The 22966-nt window shown below is 43.0% G+C and overlaps 1 protein-coding gene across 12 annotated transcripts in view; it reads right to left on the reverse strand.

Annotated features, from left to right (window-relative positions):
• The window catches only part of MAP3K9 (mitogen-activated protein kinase kinase kinase 9), an 80456-nt gene extending 57932 nt beyond the window's left edge, over positions 1 to 22524 (reverse strand). For 10 of the 12 annotated variants that reach the window (XM_066997772.1, XM_066997766.1, XM_066997771.1 and 7 more), the window contains exons 1-2: positions 21959 to 22523; positions 17568 to 17981 (exon numbers count right to left, since the gene is read on the reverse strand). In XM_066997772.1, the coding sequence (XP_066853873.1) occupies positions 17568 to 17981; positions 21959 to 22265 (721 nt within the window). In that variant the 5' untranslated portion in view covers positions 22266 to 22523. Of the gene's footprint in view, positions 1 to 17567; positions 17982 to 21958 lie in introns of all 12 variants that reach the window. The other 2 variants (XM_066997769.1, XM_066997768.1) reach the window with 1 other exon arrangement.
• Positions 22525 to 22966: the final 442 nt, after the last annotated feature.

Here is a 22966-nt window from a genome sequence, read left to right on the forward strand (position 1 = left end):
AAGCAAACAACTTTATAAAGCTCGGTTGATCAGCAGCAAATCACCAATACCATGTCCACTGCCTAATGCAAACGCAAAGCAAAATGTGGTGGCTTAAACTAGCTGCTAGCAACTTTAGATAAAGGGTATTGTGAACACACATGCTGACAGAAATAGCAATCCAGAAGTGCTCACATACGTCTGCATACATTCCTGAAAGACTCTGAACTTGCCCATCAGAAAATAAGTCCTTGCCAGCGAGAAATTAATTACAGGTCAGACGAATGCTGCCCAGCAAACAAGCCTTCTGTATCTGAGGGTGTCCCAGCTCAGAGAACAGGAACAGAACGTGACCCCAATAGGCCTCGGCATCCCCAGCAGCACCTGTCCCTGATCAGGCGATCATCCAGACACAGGTACACCATTCAGATGGGTAATTGCCACCACTAGGGTTTTATTAATAAACTTCATTACCAGATGACTCTCAAGAATCATTGATTTAGTGACTCAAACCCACCGTTTGGTTTCTTGAGAGATGGGCAAAATGCAAGTCCTGAAAGACAACAGACAAGCCAGGCACTTTAGAGCTCAGAGTAGAGAAACAGAAAGGTACAAATTGAACACTGGGTCTCCTCTTATCTAGGTCACAAAGACCAGACTTTTTTCTCTGAAATGAAAATGGCTGTTGAGGTTGTCACGTATTCTTTAAGAACTTATTTTGTGCCTCGCAAGAAGCACCAAGGATATTTTCACATCAGACTCTTGTGAGAAAGCTTCCTGAAGTGCAGTGAAAAGAATGCACCATATAAACAGCGAGGTGGGTTAGGTAACAAGCCAACATTTATTGGTTTGCCCGTAAGACAGACTAACTGGCAGAACACAAAGACCACTTGAAAAGACTCAGTCTGGTGAAGTTCCTAGTTATTCTGTCTGACATGACAGCAAGTAAAAGTATGTATTGCTGGAGATAAGAAAACTTGCCACTTACCATTTTCAGTGTTTTTTAGCACTGAAAGAGTTCTACCTGCACAATACATTCAGTACATTTGGCAGGTGCCTGAATGGTGGTCATTAACCAGACCTTGCACCATGCCCAATAGTCTTCAGCTAGTAAGCAATACCAGCTGCGGAAACAGAAATGTCGTTAGAGGCTTTCCTGATACAGATGCCAATCTCAATCTGCTTGAAGAGTGATGGGGAATTAAATTATCCCGTACGGGTACCATTTGAAGATGGTTTCTTAGTGGGGGGGGAAGAGGGAAAGAGGCGGGGAGGGGAACTGATGACATACCCAGGATCTTCTCGGTTTATCCTTGTTTGTGACCTGGGCTAGCAGCTTTTCTAGCAAAGAGTTGGAAGTGACAGAAATCAGCTTCTTGAGGTCAGGTGAAGCCAGCTTACTTTCTCCAGTTTAAGTAACATTCTGTATATGTGTTAAGAGCTAGCATGCTTTTGACAGGACAGAGAACTTCAGTCTTTCTGAAAGTAAGCAAGTCTTCAGAAGCACACAGATCCCAGTGATAACAGATCCCAAAGGGAACAGTTCTCAGTTTTGTAAGTCACAGTTGTGTATTAGTGACGCCAAGAAAAATTCCACTTTTTTTTCTAGAGCCAGGGCCAACTCAAATGCTTTTGTTTAAACCAAGATTTGTACTGAAGTTAGACATGACAGAAATGGACCCCCTGAAGTATGACTGACACAAACTCTTCCTGCTCCACACAGGATTCCATTATTGTGTTTCACAAAAGACAAAAACATCTGCCTTTGTATTCAAAGCAATACAAAAAGCAACTTGATTGAGATTTCTAAGATACCATTATATCCTTCAGCCTTCACATAGCTGCAAGTACAGGGGATCTGCCAGTTCTGTCTTGTTATTACAAGTCATTACGGAGATGCCTGCTCCATGGGGCATTAGACGATGCAGGATTAGCTACCAAAAGAATGGACTTAAGACTGCTGTTGTTCTAATGAGACTTTTAAGGACAGTTCCTATGGTTGGGTTTCACACTAGAACACTGAACTTTCCCTAGCAACTTACCAATTTTCACTACAATGTTTAGGACCGGGACTATATGTATCCAGGACTATTCTGTGTCCATACACAATGAGGTATCATTGCAGTAAAAACACTGAAACCTGCAGCTTTAAATTTCCTTACTGCAAACATCCTGTATTAGTTCCCCAAAGCAGCTGTCAGTTCTAAGTAGGCAAAACAGAGGAACAAATGGATTCTGAAGGAATACAGACAATCTAAAAAAACGCATAGATAAAACGCTAGTAAGGTTTCAACTCTGCTATGAACTACAGAACTAGAGAAGGGCTGCCCTGGAGGCCAAAGATGCACACTTTTGTTGAGACAAAATACCATCTTGCATGCGTGACAGGGATGCACACCTCCCATAGCCTCACATATGCAAAAGACAATTGGGAATCAGATAATCTGGAAAGACAAAGCCTCTTCAGAAAAATATTCAAGGCCTAAGACTACTATATATACTCTGAATTACTCTCTGCAGGAACCTCTCTTGACTAGGAACATTTCTGTGTTAAGTGCCCAGACTCACACCACGTGAATCTCTCCTTTAGGCTTGCCCTAAGGAAGCAATTTCAATTAGAGGAGTTCTCCAGCAGCACCAAGCCTGGAACACCAGATGTTAGAGAGCCATCTGGTGAAAACTCATGTACTCATCGTTGCAAGATTATGTCAGCACCCTGAAAATTTTTAAATTAAAGTTTCCAGAAATATATTGTTCTATTAGCAGAATGGCTAATCTAAGTCAGAATGGTACTACTGTTAAATTAGTCTTAAATAAAATTGTCCTTAGGCTCATGCTGGCAGCTGGAGGTCATAATTCATTGCATCTTGCACCACTTCACTTAATGATCACTGAATCGATTGAAAAGTCAGTGGTAAGTACCTTTGTTAAATGCACGAAACCTTACTGCGAGGAAGAACTCATTTTCATTACTCATGCATCTACCAGAAATACATGAGGTATAGAGTGACAAGGTAAAGGCAGGGGCATAAAGTTGTATAATTTTTGATCTACTTGTATGCAAGAATTCTGCATACATTGTATTCTGCATACATTGTAAGCAAACCCAGAGATGGCTAGGTAAATCACACTCAACGCATCAGCATTCACTCCTGCTTATTAGCCATCACAATAAGGAGGACAAAATTGCTGAGCAAACTGATTTGGGAATGTTCTCAACTTTACATTAGCGTTCCAATCCAAGTAACTGCATTGTTGATATATTTTTCCTTCTGTTTTCCCCAACTTGTTCCTATTACACATTTTTTGTTCTGCCCAATTATTCTGGAAGCACTAGCTGGTCTGGGCCTCTTTCCTTCTGCCAGAATGCACACATTTCCTCTCTTTCCTTTTGTTTTCTTCAGATCTCACACCCATCAAATCTTCTTCCAAACACACTCCCCTAAAAAAAGGATAAAAAACATTTCCACTGAATCTTTCAAGCTGATAGCTTAAACAAGCATGATAAAACTTTATTTAGCTTCTATGCCGCGCACTTTATAAAACCCCAGTAAGACAACAACTATGTTTTCCATCCTTCACTGCACTACCTCCAGTATCCATGAAAAGTCCTAAGAGGTAAATTACTTTCACAAGCAGCAAGCCTTCACATGGGCAATCCAACTTTTCTTGGCAACCACATTAACAGCTGCTGTTTTAATCCTCTGTTCTTCGCATATTATGCCAGCAGAACACACCTCTCAAACAAACTTCCCCCGGAAGGCAGTAACACTGTCACATTTTTCACTTGTTTGGAGAGTTTTCCAGCTACACTTTTGGACAGTTAGGTCAGACGAAGTTGCATTTTTACTCTCCAGAAGGACAAAGTATTGGTTAGGAGCAAGTGGGAAAAAAATCAACACTTCAACGCATGCTGATCCATTTGCTCCTAACATCAAAGAACTGGTAGAAAGTGGCTCCTCATTTCATCTCGATGTCAAAATTAAGTGGCAAGGCAGCAAAATATGGTTATGTAATCTCTTTTTCTGGTTTCTCTGCACAGTGTAGTGCTGAACTGAACACACCTTTACTTGTGCTAAAAGTTGATTTATCATTTCAAAAGCAGAACATTCCAGGAAAACCATGACAGTGATCATTCACAGTAAAAATACCACACATTTATACGTGAAGGTAGAGAAAAGGGGCTCCTGCACACCAAGAAAATAGAAAAATTTGTTCCTCAGAGAGAAAAATTGAAAGTCAGAACAAGGAAATCAAGATTATCTTGCAGTACTGCCACAGTAAATAAGCAAACTGCCCATCACCCCCATGTATCATGACACAGCTCTATCAACAACCGTCTGCTCCCTTCCCCAGGCCAGATTATCTGTTTTTAAGAAACAGGAGAGAAATTACAAATAAATCCAAGACAGTCTCTTGTACGGTCCAGCTTACAGTTCACTCCAAATCATTTGCCTGTGCATGACGCTACTCAGCCTGGCACACAAAACCAGAAATCTATTAGCTAATGAACAATCAAGCCTGATGGGAATGGCTGACAATCATTAAGTGAAGGAGGTAAAAAAAAAAAAAAAAAAATGAGGTACAAAGTACAGCATGAATTAAAAACATACAGGAAGAAATATGGAAGGAAGGAGGCTAGAAGGCCAGGATCCCTACTGTGGGTGCAGAAAAAGCGGGGCTTGTTGCCTGGGGTACACTGATTATCACTGACTTGATGGATGATTGATGGCTTCACATTTAACTTCCATATCGCTTTTCCCCAATTAAGACAACACAGAATTGTAGTGCAAGCAGACCTGCCACTCTTACTTAAATTCTACAGTTCTGGGCAGATCACAAAACAGCAGGACTACTAATTAGTGATAAAACAACATTAAGTCATGTGTTCTATTGTTATATTTTGACGTTATCGTTGTCAAGTCTTCATAGCTGTTGAAGAGATGCCTACCATTAACAGCGTTTCTGACATGCTTGGAAGGATAGTGGTGCTTTCAAACAGGTTGAGAAAATCTGAAGTGTCAAAACTTGTTTGCCAGAAACGAAAGAAAAACTGATTATGAAGTTACTTCAGATTATCCTGCACTTAAAAGGAGCTCTTGGACCTAGGAACAGAGGAGGGGTGATGGAGATCCAAGGTGAAGTCCTGACTGCAAACTATCAGAATTCACATACAGTAGACAATATTACTATGCCTGCAAATCCCCTGGTGTGGGCACAGATACGGAGTTGTTACTGATGTCATACAGAGAACTGGTGTTAATGGTGCCAGTGGTAGCTCCTGGGTTATGTACACTACATCTCCTCTAGATAGAGGCTCTGCTGACCAACTCAGAACTACGGGATGTAGAGCTTAGAAGGCCTGAAATATCTGAAAATTGTAGAAATCTTTGAATACCTTTAGGTGCCAGCGCACTTCTGTAGTACTGTTTTGGTCTTCGCCAGCGCTAGCACTGCTGTGGTCGAATGCTTTGCTATCCAAGATTCCAAAAGAAAATTTACTCAAGAATAAGGAAAGCAATCAGATCAAGTCACAAGAAAGAATTCTAGCGGAACTCCTGCAAGCACATCCCACTCACATCCATCCCCAACAGCCTTTACTCTTTATTATGTGCTGTACTGCCTCCTTAGAGCCACTATCATCTGGTTATACAGTAAAAGAGCAAGATGGCAGCAACAGTGTTGGGTGGAATACACTACTAAGAGGACTATAAATGAGATCAGAATGCCATCTTTGTTATTTTACTTGATGCAGAAATATTTAACTTCAATATTTAAATCATTAAGTAGCCATCCAATTACTCACACAGACGTAGTGAAATGTATTCCCTAGTCTCCCAGATTCTCATCTGGGCTCTTAGATTTCTCCATTATTCTCACTGTTTCACCATATCTGTTCTTATTTCTTTAGGCTGAAAAGAGAGAAGACCACTGCTTAGAAACTGGAAGGCTGAAAAATGGCAGAGGAACTCAAACCTGTATAGAACAACACTACTCTGCCTAAGTAGCTCTAATTTTTTCCTTTCTCAAAATAGTACCACAAATTTTTGCTGCGGTTGGATGTTTTTGCAAATCATTCCAGAGGAACTCAACCACCTATATAGATACAACAGGATACTAACAGATATTTTTCCCCCAATAGGCCTTTGCTCATCTGTGCATATCTGACTCACTGTCACTGTATGATCGCTGTTTCCGACAGCAGTAAAGGTCAGCAGGAAGCTACAAGCGGGGAACTAATGCTTACCCAGTAATAGCTGGGGTATGAAAGACCACTGCTGCAGATGAGCACTCACTGTGGGTGGGAATATCGGACATTTTATTTCTTCCTCCAGCCTGCAAACAGAACAGCTTACCGAGGCGTCACTTACCAAAATGCAAAATGACAAGTTCAATCAGATAGTGGATAAGCATCAGCCCATTCACTTCCTCTGTTTAGATAATTCCAGTACTGTAAGGAAATGTATCAGATATTGAGCCCATCAAGTGCCAGGTGCAAGAGCTTTGTAGAAATAAAAGAACAGAGTAAAACCTTTACGGAAAGCAATACTGTTTCGGTCTGAAATCTTTAAATGCACAATATGACCAAGGTTCAGTTTAAAAGCTGTAAGGCTTTTCCATGGACAGATTTAAAAACAATCCAGACCACTATGAGGGAGCACTACAATTAAACTTCCGCCTGTCAGCAATACAGCAGAACTCTCCTCAAGTGCAAGAGTTGAAGAAAACAGAGGATATTCTGTTTCCTTCTCCAAAGAAAGTTCCAAGTTTGTAAAAAAAAATAAAAATAAAAATAAAAATACACAAGTTTCAGAAGTCAGTTAAAGGCTGACTGAAACTGAAGGAATACCAGAGGACAAAAAAAATCTAATATCACAGGAACCAAACCCCCTCACCTAACCCGTGGCAGAACATGCCAATCTATTACAGGAAGCCTTCTCTTGAACAAAATCTCCTCACTCAATTCTGTGTGCTTTCTAAGGACTTGTTTTCCAGACTACAGAATCCAAGCTAGGAAAGCTTTCAGGGCACTTTCTGAAAAGTACCACTCCTAGCAAAGGGTCCAGGAACACTAATGTTAATCCTCCACTCAAATTTCAATTTCCTCCCTGACACATGCACCCTGGAATTTTACAACTGGGGCAGTCAATTTCAGTTTATTGTATTTTTTGTACTCATCTCCCTACAATCTAGGTATAAACTTTACTCTGTCCAAGTCCCTTTGATTGCCTTCTCTATTTTAGGTCCAAACATTTTCAGCTACTTGGAGTCTTTAAAGTTCATTCCAGTATGTTTTTTCCAATATAGTTTTATTTTTATTAAGTGGAGACCAATTCAGAAAAATGAGATAAATATCTTTTGTGTCTTCCATGGGCCAATTACGTCTTCTAACGTTTGCTTTTACCTGAAAAAAGGGACAGAAACGTCCACTGTACTCTGAAGAAATGCAATGCATTCTGACAAATCTTCAAGGCTCTTACTTAAAAAGTACTATAGCAATGGAGACTATAAACTATAGTCCCATACTTTTTGAACAATCCTTTTTCGAATGAAAAAAGTACCTATAGATCAAATGAAAATGCTTTTGCATAGGAAAGGATGGTTTCACTGAACTTCCTATGATTGTTCCAGCCCCACTCTCCCCTCCCACGAATAAGCAAAACCAAGATAAATATCAGCTCAGATGGGGTGAGGGGAGGGAAGTGCATGTCAGACAATTAAATAAAAGGACAGCCTTAATGTATTTCTTCATGCTGCTGTGTTCTCTGAGAGTCATGGTCTCACAGCCAGGAACTTGTAAGTCTGCAGTTTGACTAACAGGACAAAAAGAGCACTGTTACTGCAAGAGGGACAAGGAACTAAGCTTGCCAGGTGTTGTGTTTTTTCTTTAATTATTAAGTCCTATTGGCAGTACACTGGCATACTGTCCTGAGGACAGAACTAAGCTTTTGGGAAAGGCTTTCAAACACTTGCTCCAAAATAAAATCTTGTATTGTAGTGGTTTGCCAAAATCCAAACTGCAATTTTAGCTCTACTTTCCGCAATCAGCCTGCACAGCTTTGTTTCACAAGTATCCAGATAATGAACAATCTGCTCTTGATCCTGCATTCAAAGAACTTAAAGTGATTAACAGATCTGCACGTGGACTGAGTCCGGGCTTTCCGCATGTAGCCTTCACGTACCTTCTGTTGGGTACTCTATTGCTCAGCTCAGAAAAACATCTTTGTTGTAAGATTTGTTTGTGGTGCAGAAGGCTAAATGTTGCATAAGATCCCGTACACCACAGAATTCAAGTCTTGCTCAAAGTTTTGCATCTTGGAAGGAAAGCCAAAGAATATTGCCCCTGGTAACAGGCATTTTTGCTTTTATTGTTAACCATTCTGCAAAATCACATTAAAATACACACACACACACACACCTTTGAAGCAAAAACATTTTAATTATTGGGTATGCGAGGGTTCAGTAAAGCCATAAAGCTGACCAACTGTCTTCTTCTATCAACGTAGATGAGGTGATGGATGTGACAGCCCAGCAGTTCTCGGATTTTAAGCCATGCAGTACAGTAACTCTACAGAGCTAATGCATAATGGGGGAGGGGGTAGGAAGGGCCTCCAGAGCCATGATATATTTAGAATCGATCCCATCCCCTAGCCAAGCTGAAAGAAGCCTTAACGCTTTAATGATCTGGTACAAAACACGCCGAGTACTCCTGGAGAACACTAAGGTGAGTTTCCTGGGAAAATGTTGCTGTTTGGCTCTGGTTTCAGATTAAATCCGACTACACCGCTTACACTGGAACAACCCATGCCTGAGAAAGGTTATTTTACTCCTCATAATCAGTTAAATGCTCCAAGGAAAAATATAATTAAATCTGTACCAAACACCACGCTTTGCCAAATCACATCAGTTTGAAGGCTTGCAACAAATCAAGTATGAGAACAGTACTAGGCAACAGCAAAAACGGAGTGGGGAAGAGGAATCACATGAATGACATTCATATTAATTGTCACCCGAGAGACCTTCTGAGAGGAGGATTAATAATAGTGCTGGTTCAGGGGGAAAAAATAGAAACATGAAACCCATGATGAAAAACTAGCACAGAACTATTCCTTTGGCTTCAATTAAGACATCGCTATGAAACAGTCAATAATATCAAGTATTCATTCATTTCTGGAATCACTTCTCCAAAACAAAGACGGTATGGGAGACCTGAAAACTCCATAGGCTGCAACAAAAAGCACGAGAAGTTTTTTAAAGTCAGATTTTAGTGCAAACATTAAGAAAACACACATATATTGCCATTAATCCAAACAAACGTGAAAAGGCTCAGAGAGGCACAATCACCACAAAGCTACAGCTGACTACACCGATATCCTGACTTCCTTCAGTACTGCAATTTTACATTAAGCTGAGCAGAACACCTTGCCAGCTGCAGAGACAGAGGAAAGTCCTGCACTGCTGCACAACTCCATGCAAGACAACAGTTCATACGGTAAAACTATCAGAAAGCTGCCACTTTTTGAGCTGTTAGATTTCTGTTATTTCTGACTTAAACTCTAATTAGAGTGAGCTACACAGTACCCTGACAAAATATTAGGCACATTCCCCAGTTGCCAGATGACCATAACCGTATCAAAGCCACACATTATGTGAATGGAGCAAAAAAAAAAAAAAAATACAATCAATAAATCCAAAGGCAAGATTGATAACACTTCAGTAGAATTAGGCACATCAAATTCTACTGATAATCAAAGTTACAGAATTTTTCTTATTTTCAGCATCATTTAATGACGTAAAGTCAAAGGCAACTAAAGGCTATTCTCTCTAACATCTTTTCCTAGGCACATACCCAAGCAGGAGAACAATAGAAATCCTTTAATATTGTTGAGGCAGATGGATCACGTGGTCTCTTGGCCCGTTTCTCCAAATTAGAGGGACCAAGTGTCCACAGCCTTTCTTCATAGCTCATGCTTTTCAGCCCTTTTACCGTTATCCGTACCAGCAGTTCTTTGCAGCGCCCCGGCGTGCTGCAGGAACCCCCAGTTCAATCCCCAAGCGTTGCAATAAGCAAAACCATAGTGGCAGAAATACTTCCTGCAGCCACTGTAACATAGAGCAATTCAATGCTATCATTTGCTACACAAACCGCAAGTCCTTAAGTCAACAAGGCTGAAGTCATGCTCAGATTTTAAGTGAACATTTCCAGTTGTAACAAACACAGCTAATCCATTAACATTTCTCAACAGCCAAAGCAAACTCCAGAAGCCTGTCCGAGGAAGGATCTGAGGAAGATGTGGCACAGCCAACTAGGAGCCTGGCTTGTACCTCCAAAGTATCACCCTGGACTTCACTACAGTATTCAAAGCACACACAGGATTTCAGAACTTACTTGATATCTATATACTCATAAGCTGAAGTTTGATGTTCAGAGAAGCTTTTTAAATATTTTTTTCTCCTAAGTGGTGTTACAAAAAAATGCTGGAGTAATATAAGAAAATTTTTAGAAAGGGGGGTGGAAAGTTTGTAACACATGCAGATCACAGGAAGGCTATCTGTCCTTTGACTAATTCCTTTTGAAAAGATGAGGAAACGATGCTGCACCATGCTGCCATTAACGCTGTAACGATTATTCTGCAGGCTGGGATCCAAAGACTTACTATTAAGCAAGTAAGCATTCTTCTCCCTGATTCAAGAAACAGGGATGAAACCACACAATGTAATTATAAATCCTGATACATTGTGATAATTTCTCCTCTTAGTGCATGCTTTTGTTATTACTTTTTCATATCTGGAAAAAGCCTAGGGAGGCTGAATTTAGCTTGCCATTAGTAGACTGACAATAAGTAATTATCAGGTATCCCAGTTAACTTCAACAACCTTTTGGAAATCAAGGACACACCAATCTAACAAACTATCTTAGACTCAGAAAGCAAGCATGTAACAAAAAGAAACTACCTAAAGCACATGCTACATCCTGTGATCTTCCCAACAACTTAAGGCTTTTCTAGGCTCATCATAGAAGACACACCATCTCTAAAATGGGATATTGCCAAAATTAAGGAATCGTCTTCAGTGATGATTCATCACTTCAAAAAGCAAACCCATGCTTAACTTTTGATCCTTTAAAAGTGAGTTTGTTTGCCTTGAATATGTTGAAATTCTGAAAGAATTGTTTGATGAGAAAAGCAAAATAAAGCTGCTGACAGAAGTCTCTCAAAATTCAAATCAAGTTTATTGATGTTGAAGCAACACAAAATGATGCAGCTGAAAAAGTTATTCTAGTTTCCCTGAAATGCCACAAAGCTGTTCTCATTCTTGACTTACTGCTTAGAAAGAAATTTCAGAAAACCGGATTTATCATAGCTGTCACAGATGGTCAGATGCGAAGCCAAGGGATCAGCACACAGATGCCTAGGTACACTTCCCACATGATGGGGGTTAAGTCTGTTCCTATCTGCTCTATGGTTCCAACAATTTGGAGAAAGTGCTTGGTACACAGCATGTGGTTAAATTTTCCTTTGCAGGAAAAAGAACCCTGCAGAAAAATACACACAGTGGCACAGAGACACGGAAAGGACATTGAGACTTCTTTTTTAAAGGAGCAGAATTTCACTTCTAAAAATGACAAACTCCATTCTTGTCTACAAAAATAGGGGATTCCACTTATAAATTTGATTTTTTGCTGCATGGTGGGGCAGGAGTATCCCACAGTGTTCTTGCAGATGTTACAGTTATTTCAAAAAAAAATCACTCCTTTTCTGAACTGCAATTCACAGTGAAGACAGCAATTAATATTCAACTAAAATAAAACATTTCCAACATGAAAACACATCCTGTAACTCAGAAACCTGCTAACACATACTGAAAGAAGTCTGCAGCATGAAAACATCTGTCAAATCTCTCAGAAAAAAGTAGTTGCACTAATTTAGACAAGCTAAGAAAAAAAGTAAACTGTCTCCCTATTTTTGTGAATTCTCAATGTCTCAATAGCTTAAGAGTTAGCATTGCCTTCAAGTATAATTTACATCTTCTGAGCTAATAACACATGAAATTGAAATACTTTACTGCATTCTGTTCGACAGAAAGTTGTAATATTACTGGCATGAATTGCATTGTATGAGTGCGTGCAGCAGGTACCCCGTTCTCTGGAATTTGTTAACCACAATACAAGTGAGCAGAATGTCAGCACAACAGCTGATGCTCTGGGGAGTCAGAGAAAGGAACACGGAAGCCAGAACTAGGAGTTATGCACCATTAGCAATATCACGGAGCGTGTCCACAGAACCTGGTAATTGCTGAAGTGCAGAACCTGAAAAGTCATCCAAGTCACCTTTACGAGTGTATTCTGACTGTTTGAAAGGCTTGATTTCTACTGCATGTACTTTCTTAATCTTAAAAAAAAAACTTGACTTCTATGCTCCCTGAACTAAACCTGAGAACGTTTGCATAATCTCCTTGGTGTTGTCCAAAAAATTACATTCTCTTTCCTCTCACAGAATGGATCAACCAACTACAGCCAGATCAATAATGCACCTAGTATAATGCACTTAGATGCCCTTAAAATAGTTTCACTATGATTTACATGAAGCATTACTCACACTCATTTAATTGCACTGACAAAGGAAATCCTTTCTGGTAGAAGGTACAACATTAGAGAGTTAGTCAGCAAGTTACACTCAAGTACTAGCAGCAGCGACAGGAGCGCAAACTGCTCTACCAACACACTTTAACCTGACCCCGTGAAACCTCTCTTCTGTCAGAACGAAGAAGTTTACATTAAGCACTCTTCCTTCTCAGAAAAGACCAACAAGAGCAATGTCATTTATGAATGGATTGGGATCCAAATACTGCAGAGAGGAATGACATAACTACTCACATTAGCAAGACTGCTTTGTGATATTCAAGTCCTGTTGTCCTGGGGTTGGATTTGAACTAGTAAAAAAGAACAAGGAATATTTTAAGACCTGGGAACAACTGTCCAGAGACCATAAGAGAGTCAATTCTATCAGCATTTTACAAACAGAAAAGGGCTTAAGCTGCTTAAAAGAAATAGGCAAAGCTATAGTGGACTTAGAAGACCTTTAGAAAGCTTGAGCTTCGACTCTTGAGCTACCACAGACTTACCCTTGGTGCTCCAAGAAATCATAGAAGTAAACACCTTCAAAGAACTAGAAGGGAAAAACTACTAACTTGACTGAATCAGCACTGTTGGACTTTCTTTTGAGCTCTGTCTTTACCTCTTTCTTTGACCTTGGCCATGTCACTTTTCTGCTAATCTTCTGTGCCACTTTGAGTAACACAAACAGAGGCTTTTATAATGCATTTTGCTAACTGGCATGAACACCCTCAGCAAAATCTTTCCATGTAGTGCAAAGAATAAACATGTTTTGCTGAGCCAACCGAAAAAAAAAAAGCAAATGTTCTTGCTAGTTCTCTGCAGCATTAGTTAACTGGCATTATTCCTAAAGCAATGCTGGCACATCTAACGTTGACAGACAAACAGAAACAAACAGAACCAGCTTTGCTATTTACAATACTTCACTAAAACCAACAGGACTGCCCTTTCTGATCCTAAGCAACACCTTCCACTGGCCAGAAATGAGATTCAAATCGGATGAGAGAAGAAAAGGGAACTCCAAGAGCTGCTCTAAACACAATGATGCTGACTTCAGCAGGTATTCCCAGTTGCCTTTCTTTTTTGCCCTCCTGTAGTTCAGTATTTACATTATTTAGGAGCCTCTGCACTGGGAGAGGTCTACTACCAATTCTGTAGCAGATGCTCAGTGGAGCACCGAAACGCAGGTGAAGAGGCAAAGGTTAGCAATATCACCAGATGAAAAGAAGAAAGAAGCCAGACATTAATCTATTTTAATCTGTTGACAGATTCATTTCTTACATGAAAAGAATTGAGTCTCTTGAATCAAATGCCAAGGAAAAAAAAAATCATCTCCTCACAGCAGAACTAAACAGCTTTCCTGGGTTATCCTCTTTCCCTTTTGCAGTTATATCAGTAACATGTGAAATGGTAATTCCACTGGAACTGCCAGACTCGCTGCCAACTGAACTGACACACAGCAAAAGAATTTCAGTTCTCTGTAATAAAATAAATCGCAGGTGTGCAATTTGTTCCGTAAAGATTTCACATACTCATTTCCTGATAACATCCACAAAGCAATGAAAACAGGCAGCTCAGAACCTCCAAAGTTTACATTAAAAATCTGCCTCAAAATAACACTGCATTTAAAACTTTCAGGACACTTCCTACACCGTAAATGCATTACCTTTAGAAAGCCAAGATAATAAAAAGGAGAAAAAAATGAAGAAAAAAATTGTGGAACAGAAATAAGATGCTCACATTTTTGATTAACAGAAGAAAGAGACAATCAGTTTGGAAAGTGTTTTTTGACTGAGAAAGGCTCAAGGAATAGACACCTCCTGGAATATTCAAATAACCCCACAATATTCAGCCTCTATACAAGTGGAACTTACTTCCCAAAGTCAATCAAAACCTTGTTATATAGTCTGCCATCCAAAAAGTTGAGAACTATTCAGAGACTTTTTTGGGCACCTACTAGTTGAGTCCACAGATAAAGCTGCAGTAGTTCAGGTTAAAAAGGATTTTTTCAAATCCTACTATGTATATAGTGGGGTAATTTCTCAGACTTCCATTAAGGCGCCCACTTAATTTATTTCACTGTTCAAAACGTAACATATTTTTAGAAGGTTCAGCACGAAGTACTGTCCTTATGCAATCTGTATCTGCCTGAATGCAAGTAGACTTCTGAAAGCAAGCCATTCTCTCATTTTCTCCTATTCCAGTAGAAAATTTGACTTTAAATAAGGCAGCTGTTCTTTCCCACTCCTCCATCTTGTTCCCTAACTCTCAGGCTGACTCCTCCCGCAGCTTCAGGCAGACTGCTCAAGTCCCAGCTACCAGCTGATTCTTGGAGATGAGATGTATCAGTCACACAAGTGCCTATTACCAAACCTAGGCAGTACAAATCAGTAGACCAATGCAGCTGATGTTCCCATGACAGCTCTGCAGCACTTGTAGATGTTCAGTATGTGACAGAAGTTGTCTGCAAGAATCTTTTCCAAGTTCTTGCAAGCAGAAGCTGTTCCTTCTCCAGAGACACATTAGTGTCTATCAGTCGGCAGGTGGTAACTTGGCCAAAGAAAACGCTACAGGCTTGTAATTCTACAGCCACAAAGCTAACAACCTAATTTGTTCTTGATTATCCACAGTAATGGAAAAAAAAATAAGTACATTAGAAGAACAAATAAAATGCAAAGCACATATAATATGCAATAACATGGTCCACTAATCTTTACAAAACTTGCAAAAAGCAAACAGGGCAGAGCAATTCCTACGATGTGCATTATATACAGTGGAAAAGGAACATTAGCACTGCAGTAACATGGTATTCAGGAAAGACGAGAGTTGGAAGTCCAAAGCTGTTTATCCTACAGATAACCATGAGTTAAGCCTACCTGAACATATAGGTAATATATACTTACGGTGCAATTCCCCACCAAAAAAAAAAAAAAAAAAACCAACAGCCAGCCCAAAAAGTTCCACACCACTGCTGTGATCTAATGACACAATTCTCCTCTCTGCTCCAAACACAGGTCTTTGAATTCTCCCATGGACATTCCCACTCACTGTTCCTCTTCTTTTCCTATCGATTCTTCCCAAATGAGAAAACTTCCAGTAATGTATTTCGCAAAGCCCTCCACTTCTCACTGAGGATTTACAGTGCAGCACAAACCACGTACTGCTGAATCACCGTGACAAGAGACATTTACTCTTGTTGCTGCCAAAACAGATGTTTTCTAGCACCCATACGTGGGTTTGGTTGGCGACACTGTGCACTGGTGTCCCTTTGGTTTGCCTAGTACTCTGCTTGGTACGTGTCCCTCCTACAACTAGCAGTCTCTAGTTTGAATGAAACAGTGCAATGCCTGGAACTAACAGCACTTTATTTCAGAAATAGCTTTTGTTCTAAACCTCAAAAACGTTTAGCAATAAGCTCTTAACAGCCTATTAGGGAAACAAGCCAGTAAATATTTACTTAGGTAAGGGTAGGAGGCCCCATTCTTCAGTCAACTTCTTATTCACAGATGAAGCCTGACCTCCATTAATCAAGCCAATCAATCATTCCCTCTTCTCAATTTATCAATAGACTCATATGTACTGTCATTTGTAAGGGAAGGAGAAAGGTTAGATATCAGGAAATCTTTATAGATATTGAGATTGCCTTGACTTTTTAATGAAAAGGGAAACTTTAGCAGTATAAAAATAATAATATACAAACCAACTTGAAAACTCAAGAGTTCCTATTTTCAAACTCACTAACTGCAGTTAATAATACTTATTTTTTCCTTCACAACAAACCACGTAAATTCACTGCCACAAGACCTGATGCCAAAAAAACGTAGGGAGAGTCTACAAGGACCGAAAATTTATAGCATTGTAATGGTTAATGCTAGCTCTGGCAAATCTATTTAAGATATTAAAATTCCCATCTGTCAGACCTCTTTGCTAGATGTTACTGCCCTCAAAGCTAAGGAGGGCATGTGCCTGCATCTCAGCCACACAGTTCATAGCACTTCTTATTAACTCAAGCCATAAATAAAAATGAGTTCTCACTAGCACACCTACTACACACTGCAACTAAAATGCAGGGATCTGTTTTCTCTTGCCGTCTAGACAGAGACAAGCAGAAAGAAAGTCCAAACAGCTGCACGCAAGCATCAGGAAGGGAGATGATCTTTAAGTCACTGCAGCAGTTTGTTCCCACACTCACAGTGGTTCTGTGCATGCATCTGACTTCAAGGCAGTTTTAAGCTTGGAAAAAATAGATACATTACCAAAAATACTCAGATCGAAGACAACAATGCTATTACAATCATGTAGTGGAATCCAGAATCAAAAGCACCAGAGCTTTAGGCCCCACACTCTCATGGGTCAGCTTCATCCCATGTAAAGCACCACAAACATCAGCTCAAGACATAGGTGTACTGGTTCATTTAATTTACCTGAATTAACGTTTCTGTCAACACCAGTTCTATGAGGGACAGGGAGAAGCTGCCATTTGGCAGATATGGCATAACATCTCCCAGAAGGAGATCAGGCTTATATCTCATCTAGACAGCAAAATCTAGCAAGTAAAATAAAAGCTTGGGAGCGTTCATCTTCCCAAAAGAAGCCCTCATCCTTCCAAAAAGTAAAAAGAGGATGCACATTTTAATTTCAACAGCATGTTCCAACATACCAGAGTCTGTTGAAATGCCAATAAAACTGAGACATCATAAATATGAGAACTATGACAGAAGCATGCTCCAATTATAGCTCCTTTTGCATCCAGTCATTTAAAAGTTGCTTCTATGAAGTGCAAGCATTTGTCTGTTTTCTGTGGTCTATAGCACCGTATTTTACAGGGCTAAACCCCTCTGGGATTGAATTAGAGGATACAGTGGTTCACAAGAAAGGACTGTGAAATTAACATTATTCCCCTCTTTGCTACGTACTATTTCTTTCTGAAACCCTGCCCCAGCACCCCGGCTGTTCACTGTGTAGCACTTACTGTTGCTGGACTTCAGGTCACGGTGAATTATGGGAACAATCGCTTCCTCGTGCAGGTAGTTCATTCCCCTTGCAATCTGTACTGCCCAGTTCACCAATATGTCAGGAGGTATCCTTTTACCAGACAACACTCTATTTAGCGATCCTCCACGGGCAAACTCCATGATCAAGCAAAGGTTCGGTTCCTTCAAACATACACCCCGGAGGGCGATGATGTTCGGATGCTTTAACATGGCAAAGAGCTTGGCCTCTTGGCGGACGTTCTCAATGGTCTGGCTGATGTCCTCGTCAGGGTCATAGCGAGCTGCCTTGACGGCAACCTCATCTCCTATCCACACAGCTCGATATACTTTTCCAAAGCCCCCTATGCCAATGATTTCCTCCAGAACAAGCTCTGAGAAGTCGATCTCCAGGACTAGAAAAAGAGAGAGAAGAAAAAGACGTAAACATTTAGCAACTGTGCAGCCTGAAGATCAGCTCAAGGTCTGCGTTGCCCAACCTCACCCTTACCCTTAGAAGAAGGGCCAATTTTTATTCAAAATAATAGAAATGAAAGTAAACGTCCCTTCTGGCGATCTTTCATTAAGAAATAGTGTGGTAAAACAGATCCTGCAGTATCATAAAAAACAGTACAAAGCATTCCTTGTGAATGGTGATGGCTTTGACATCACAGTGGTCAATGATACACTTCAAATATCATCATTTTAACACGCTGAAACTCTGTTAAGGATAAACCCTAGTTTTTTGCCCTCGACAGCACAAGACTATGTAAAATAAAACAAGAGACACCCACAATCTAATCTTCACTGACAGGACTACAGCACCTAATACAATAGAGCTGAAAGTTGACCCCAAATGTATCTTCTGCATTTGTTCTGTATTTTAATTTTTTTTCAACTGTCACTAACGATCTTTTAGTCTTTCCCAAACCAAGCTTATTCTTCCACACTTGTACAAGCTGTGCAGACTTGTTCCCCATGAGATCTGTCAGCCAGCTCTGACATTACTTACGATAGTGCAACAAACAGATGGATCAGACTGCGCATACTGAGTATTCTGGGCTAGCAATAAGAAAAACATTTTTGACTAATACATATTATATATAGTGGATAATAAGGATGCCTATGTTCTTTTAGTGTTCCACGAACAACAGGTTGGTGGGAAACAAGGTAGAAAACTGACCAGGAATGTCTTCCAAAAGGGGAAAGACCCTTCCTTTCCCATCCAGAACACTTTTTGTCCACTACCTGAAGGCATCTTTTGGTTAAGATTTTGAACTCCGAGGATTTACACACACTGATTTAAAGCCAAAGAAGGTTTCGCTCCTACAATAAGAGTCCTGGTGTTCAAAAACTCAGGAGCTACCGCTGAGCAAAGACAAAGGCGTTAAGTTCTGACCAGAAGCGCAGAAATTTTAGAACAAGACTATGTCGACAGTAACTACAGACACCAGAGGACCGTGTCGCCGAAAACACGGGAAAGGAGCTGGCAGTCCCGGGCGAAACAGGCTCCGAGGACACGGCGTGCTCTCCCGCCGCCTCCCGCGGTGCTGAACGGACAGCTCCGGGCACGGCTCCGGGCACAGCGCCGGGAGCCACTCCGGGAGCAGCCCCGGACAAACCGGACCTCAGGAGCACCGCTCCCCTGCTGGGTGCACGCAGGAACCCCAGTCACTCCTGGGCACAAGGCCAGAGGTTTACGCTTCCAAGTGAGGTCGGATATGTTGCACTGCAACGCATGCAATTATTCTAAAATTTCTTTCATATGCAAGCATGCCCTTTGCTTCAGCTTGAATATGTTTCTTTAACGCAGACCAGCTACCTCACCCTCACGGGTAGCTTCATCAGGAAAACAGGCCATCTGCAGACAAGTTTTTTTTTTTGTTGTTTTTGTTTGTTTTTGTGTGTGTGTTGTTTTTTTTTTTTACGGTATTTCATGTTAAGTTAGTTTCTTTATCTTCACAGCTACCCTAGTGCACAAAAAACTCATTTTCCTCACATTTCTAAGCACTAAAACCCTTTTCCTAAACTCAAGTTTCATTTGTCGGACATGCTGCACTAAACTGTCCAGGCAATGGGAACGTTTAACATGCTGGTTTTATTGCCGTAGAATTTAAGTGAAGTGCTATGACTCCTCTGGGGACTTATAAGGAATCACAGCCATGAACCAGAGGCCACATCATAAAATGGCTCAAGTCAGAAGGGGTCTCAAAGCTCACCTGGTTGCAACCCCCTGCCATGGGCAGGGATGCCACCCACCAAACTGGGTTGCCCAGGGCCTCATCTAACCTGGCCCTCCAGATGGGGCATCCACAACCCCCACAACCTCTCCGGGCAACCTGTTCCAGTGCCTCATCACCCAACTGCGAAGTAGCTATTTAATTGCTATTTATTATACTGTATGATTAAGCTATTTAACTCGGTCTGCAGTGCGTAAGAGCCCACGGTGCAGATGAGGGTCCTCCAAATGGGCCCATTGCTGACAGCCTCGACAGGCACCGCAGGGAGAGCACACTTGTACCGTCAGGGTACCCTTGAGGGAAGATTCAAGCGTGCTACCCCGATGGTAGAAAGACAGCAAGCCGTTACTTGCTATCACAGCTCTCAGCGGAAACAAAATCTCAAGGACTTGCACTCCAACACCTTCATGAGACATGAAAATAAACTTTAGGTAAGCAACTAAAAATAGCATCTCCACAGAGGTGTACATCTCTGGAGTTACACCCTGCACTACTGCCACAGAAGACTCTTATTCTGTAGTCCAGTGAGCAAGTAGATTGTTACTCCAAACAGCTTTCAAACTAACAACACCAGCTCTAAAGTGAGCCTCAATCCTTGCAAAGGGCAGAGAGGTTTATAACGTTAAACTTGGAAATTCAATTCAACAGCAACCAACCTTACCACCTGTCCAAATTATTGCTTCTATAAAAAACAAAACCAAAACCAACACCACGGCCCTTTAGCATATTAAAAACTCACTGCAGGGGAACAAGTTCTATTCCGTCACGAACATATGGTTGCTGACTTGAGAGAACAGAGGTAGTGCGCTCCTGTTAGTGCAGAAGGGTAAGACAAGGGTAAAGGGGGAAGGTGCAACTCCGTAACTGCTCCTGAACCATCCCCGGCCAAGAGAAACGTAATAGGGCAGGAAGGTTGTATTTACAAAGGCTGTGCAAAAGCAGGCAAAAAAAAACCAGACAAAACAGGAGGGAAGCTGAGGCTTCAAGAATTTCTGAAGAAATGGTTCTTCACAACTACCTCAAAGGCAAAACCCACTAAACATTTGCAGTGTTTTCTGCATGTGGGGGAAGGAAAATCTGTGCTGTTCCAGCAGGAAGGATAGCACCCCCACTGCCCAACCTAGTCCCTTCACAGTTCCAAGGGCAATGCTATGAATTACTGAGTTTTTTACTTAAATGCTTTCAAGGAGACAAAGAATGAGAAAAGAAGGTATTAGCTGTATTCCTTGGAGATATGTCCTAGATAGGACAAAGCATCTTTTTACTCTTTTCACTTTCTAGAACCACCTACTAATCTGATGATTTATCTTTGCCCCCCCCCCCCCAAGCTTTATTCTTGCCTGAATTGTCAATATTGATAGAGAAACACGATTTAGTAACAGTCATTCCTTACTGTTTCTCTTTCCACAACTGTACACAGCACCTAAAATAAGCAGAGATGAAATGGCTTGAAGCCTGACTCCAAAGGCTTCAAAACCACACTGAAATTAGGAACAAGCCAACCCCTTCATGCCTTCAGCATCACACCTTAATCAAGCAACTGTCAGGCCCAAAAATCCAATTTCATATAAGACTCATTCGGGTATGTTTTAGAACAGATTTTTTAAGGACGTAAATGTCAAGTGGGAACCTGATAACACAAATTAACATAGGGTCTCTTTTACATAAAAAAACAATGACTTTTGGTTAGGAGCAAGGAACATATTGTACAAGTACTAGCAGTGAATCAACACCGCAGAAAGCAACCGTGTCCTATCCAGCAACGTCTCCTTAAGGATGTTCTTGAAGGGAGAGCCCCCGGAGCCTCCACCACTGCCTAACCACGAAGCTTCATTCATTTCGTGAAAATTCACCAGCCCCTAGAAACGCAGCGCTTAACCAAGGGAAACAGCTCCTGGCACCAACGGAACGCTACCACGGCGATCTAGCTTTGCTCTCCCCGGAGAGACCGGCGAGCCTGGAAGACAGGAGGGCGCCGGAGGGGTGGGAAAAGGGCCGGGCCTTCCCCGCCGTGCTGGTGCCGGGCTCCCCAGGGCCCGCGGCAGGGCCAGGCCGGGGCCTCCCCCGCTCCCACCGCGACTCCCGTTAGGGCCACACGGGGACCCTCACCCCCCCCCCCCCCCCCCGGTGCCCCCGGTGCCCGTTCTCCTTACGCTGTATGGCGGGGGGCGGCGGGTATCGGGCCCGCAGCTCGGGGCCGGCCCCCTGCACGCCGCTGCTCACGTAGTTGCTGGGGAAGATGCCGACGCGCTGGTCGATCTTGCCCGTCCACCAGCCCTCGTCGCCGGACACCTGCGAGTCCCGGGACAGCACCTGCACCACGTCCCCCGGCCGCAGGCTCAGCTCGTCCTCGCCGCACGCCTCGTACTCGAAGACGGCCGTCCAGAGCGGCCCGCCGCCCGCCGCCTCCCCGCCGCCGCCGCCCGCGCCCTCCGCGCCCGGCGCTCTCAGGGGCTCCATGGCCAGGCTGCTCCATAGGGGGGGCCGCCCGCGGCAGCCGGGCGCGGCGGGGGGCGGCGGGGCCGGGCGGGCCGCCTATTGTTCATGCGGCCCCGGCGCCGCCGACTGCCGGGGGTCGGGGGCCCGGCGCGGGGCCGCCTCAGCCCAGCGCGGGGAGAGGCGAGGCCGGGCAGCGCCTGCCGCCGGGCCGCCGCCACCGCGGCCGCGTCCCCCGCCCCGGCCGCCGCCGCCGCCGCCCGCCGCCGCCGCGCATCCCGGAGCCACCTGACTCTCTGGCAGCTTCGGCGGACGGAGGGGAGGGGCCGCTCCGGCTCCTCGCCGCTATTGGGCGCCGCCGCCGCCCGTCAACGCTTCCTCGCGGCCGATTGGGGGGGGTCCTCGCCCGCTCGGCCACGCCCACCCACCCCCCTCGCGCCGGAGTCTCGCACTCACCGGCGGCCTCGCGATTGGCCCCCGCCCCGTCAGCCGTCGCTTCCGATTGGCCGCGCGGCCCTTGTCAGTTAAGCGGCCCGAGGCCCGCCCACCCCGCCGCTTCTCATTGGCTGCGGAGGGGAGCACGACGCGGGGAGGGCTGAAGGCGGAGCGCCCCGAGGGGGCGGGGCCACATTCTCCGGCCGGCCGGCGCCGCTGGCCAATGGCAGGGCGGTCTTGGCGGTGGGGCGGGGCCGGACCTGCGCGCGGCGGGGGTTCACGGGGGGGGG

Source organism: Anser cygnoides, chromosome 5 (genome assembly GCF_040182565.1).
Source record: "Anser cygnoides isolate HZ-2024a breed goose chromosome 5, Taihu_goose_T2T_genome, whole genome shotgun sequence".
NCBI classification, from domain to species: domain Eukaryota; kingdom Metazoa; phylum Chordata; class Aves; order Anseriformes; family Anatidae; genus Anser; species Anser cygnoides.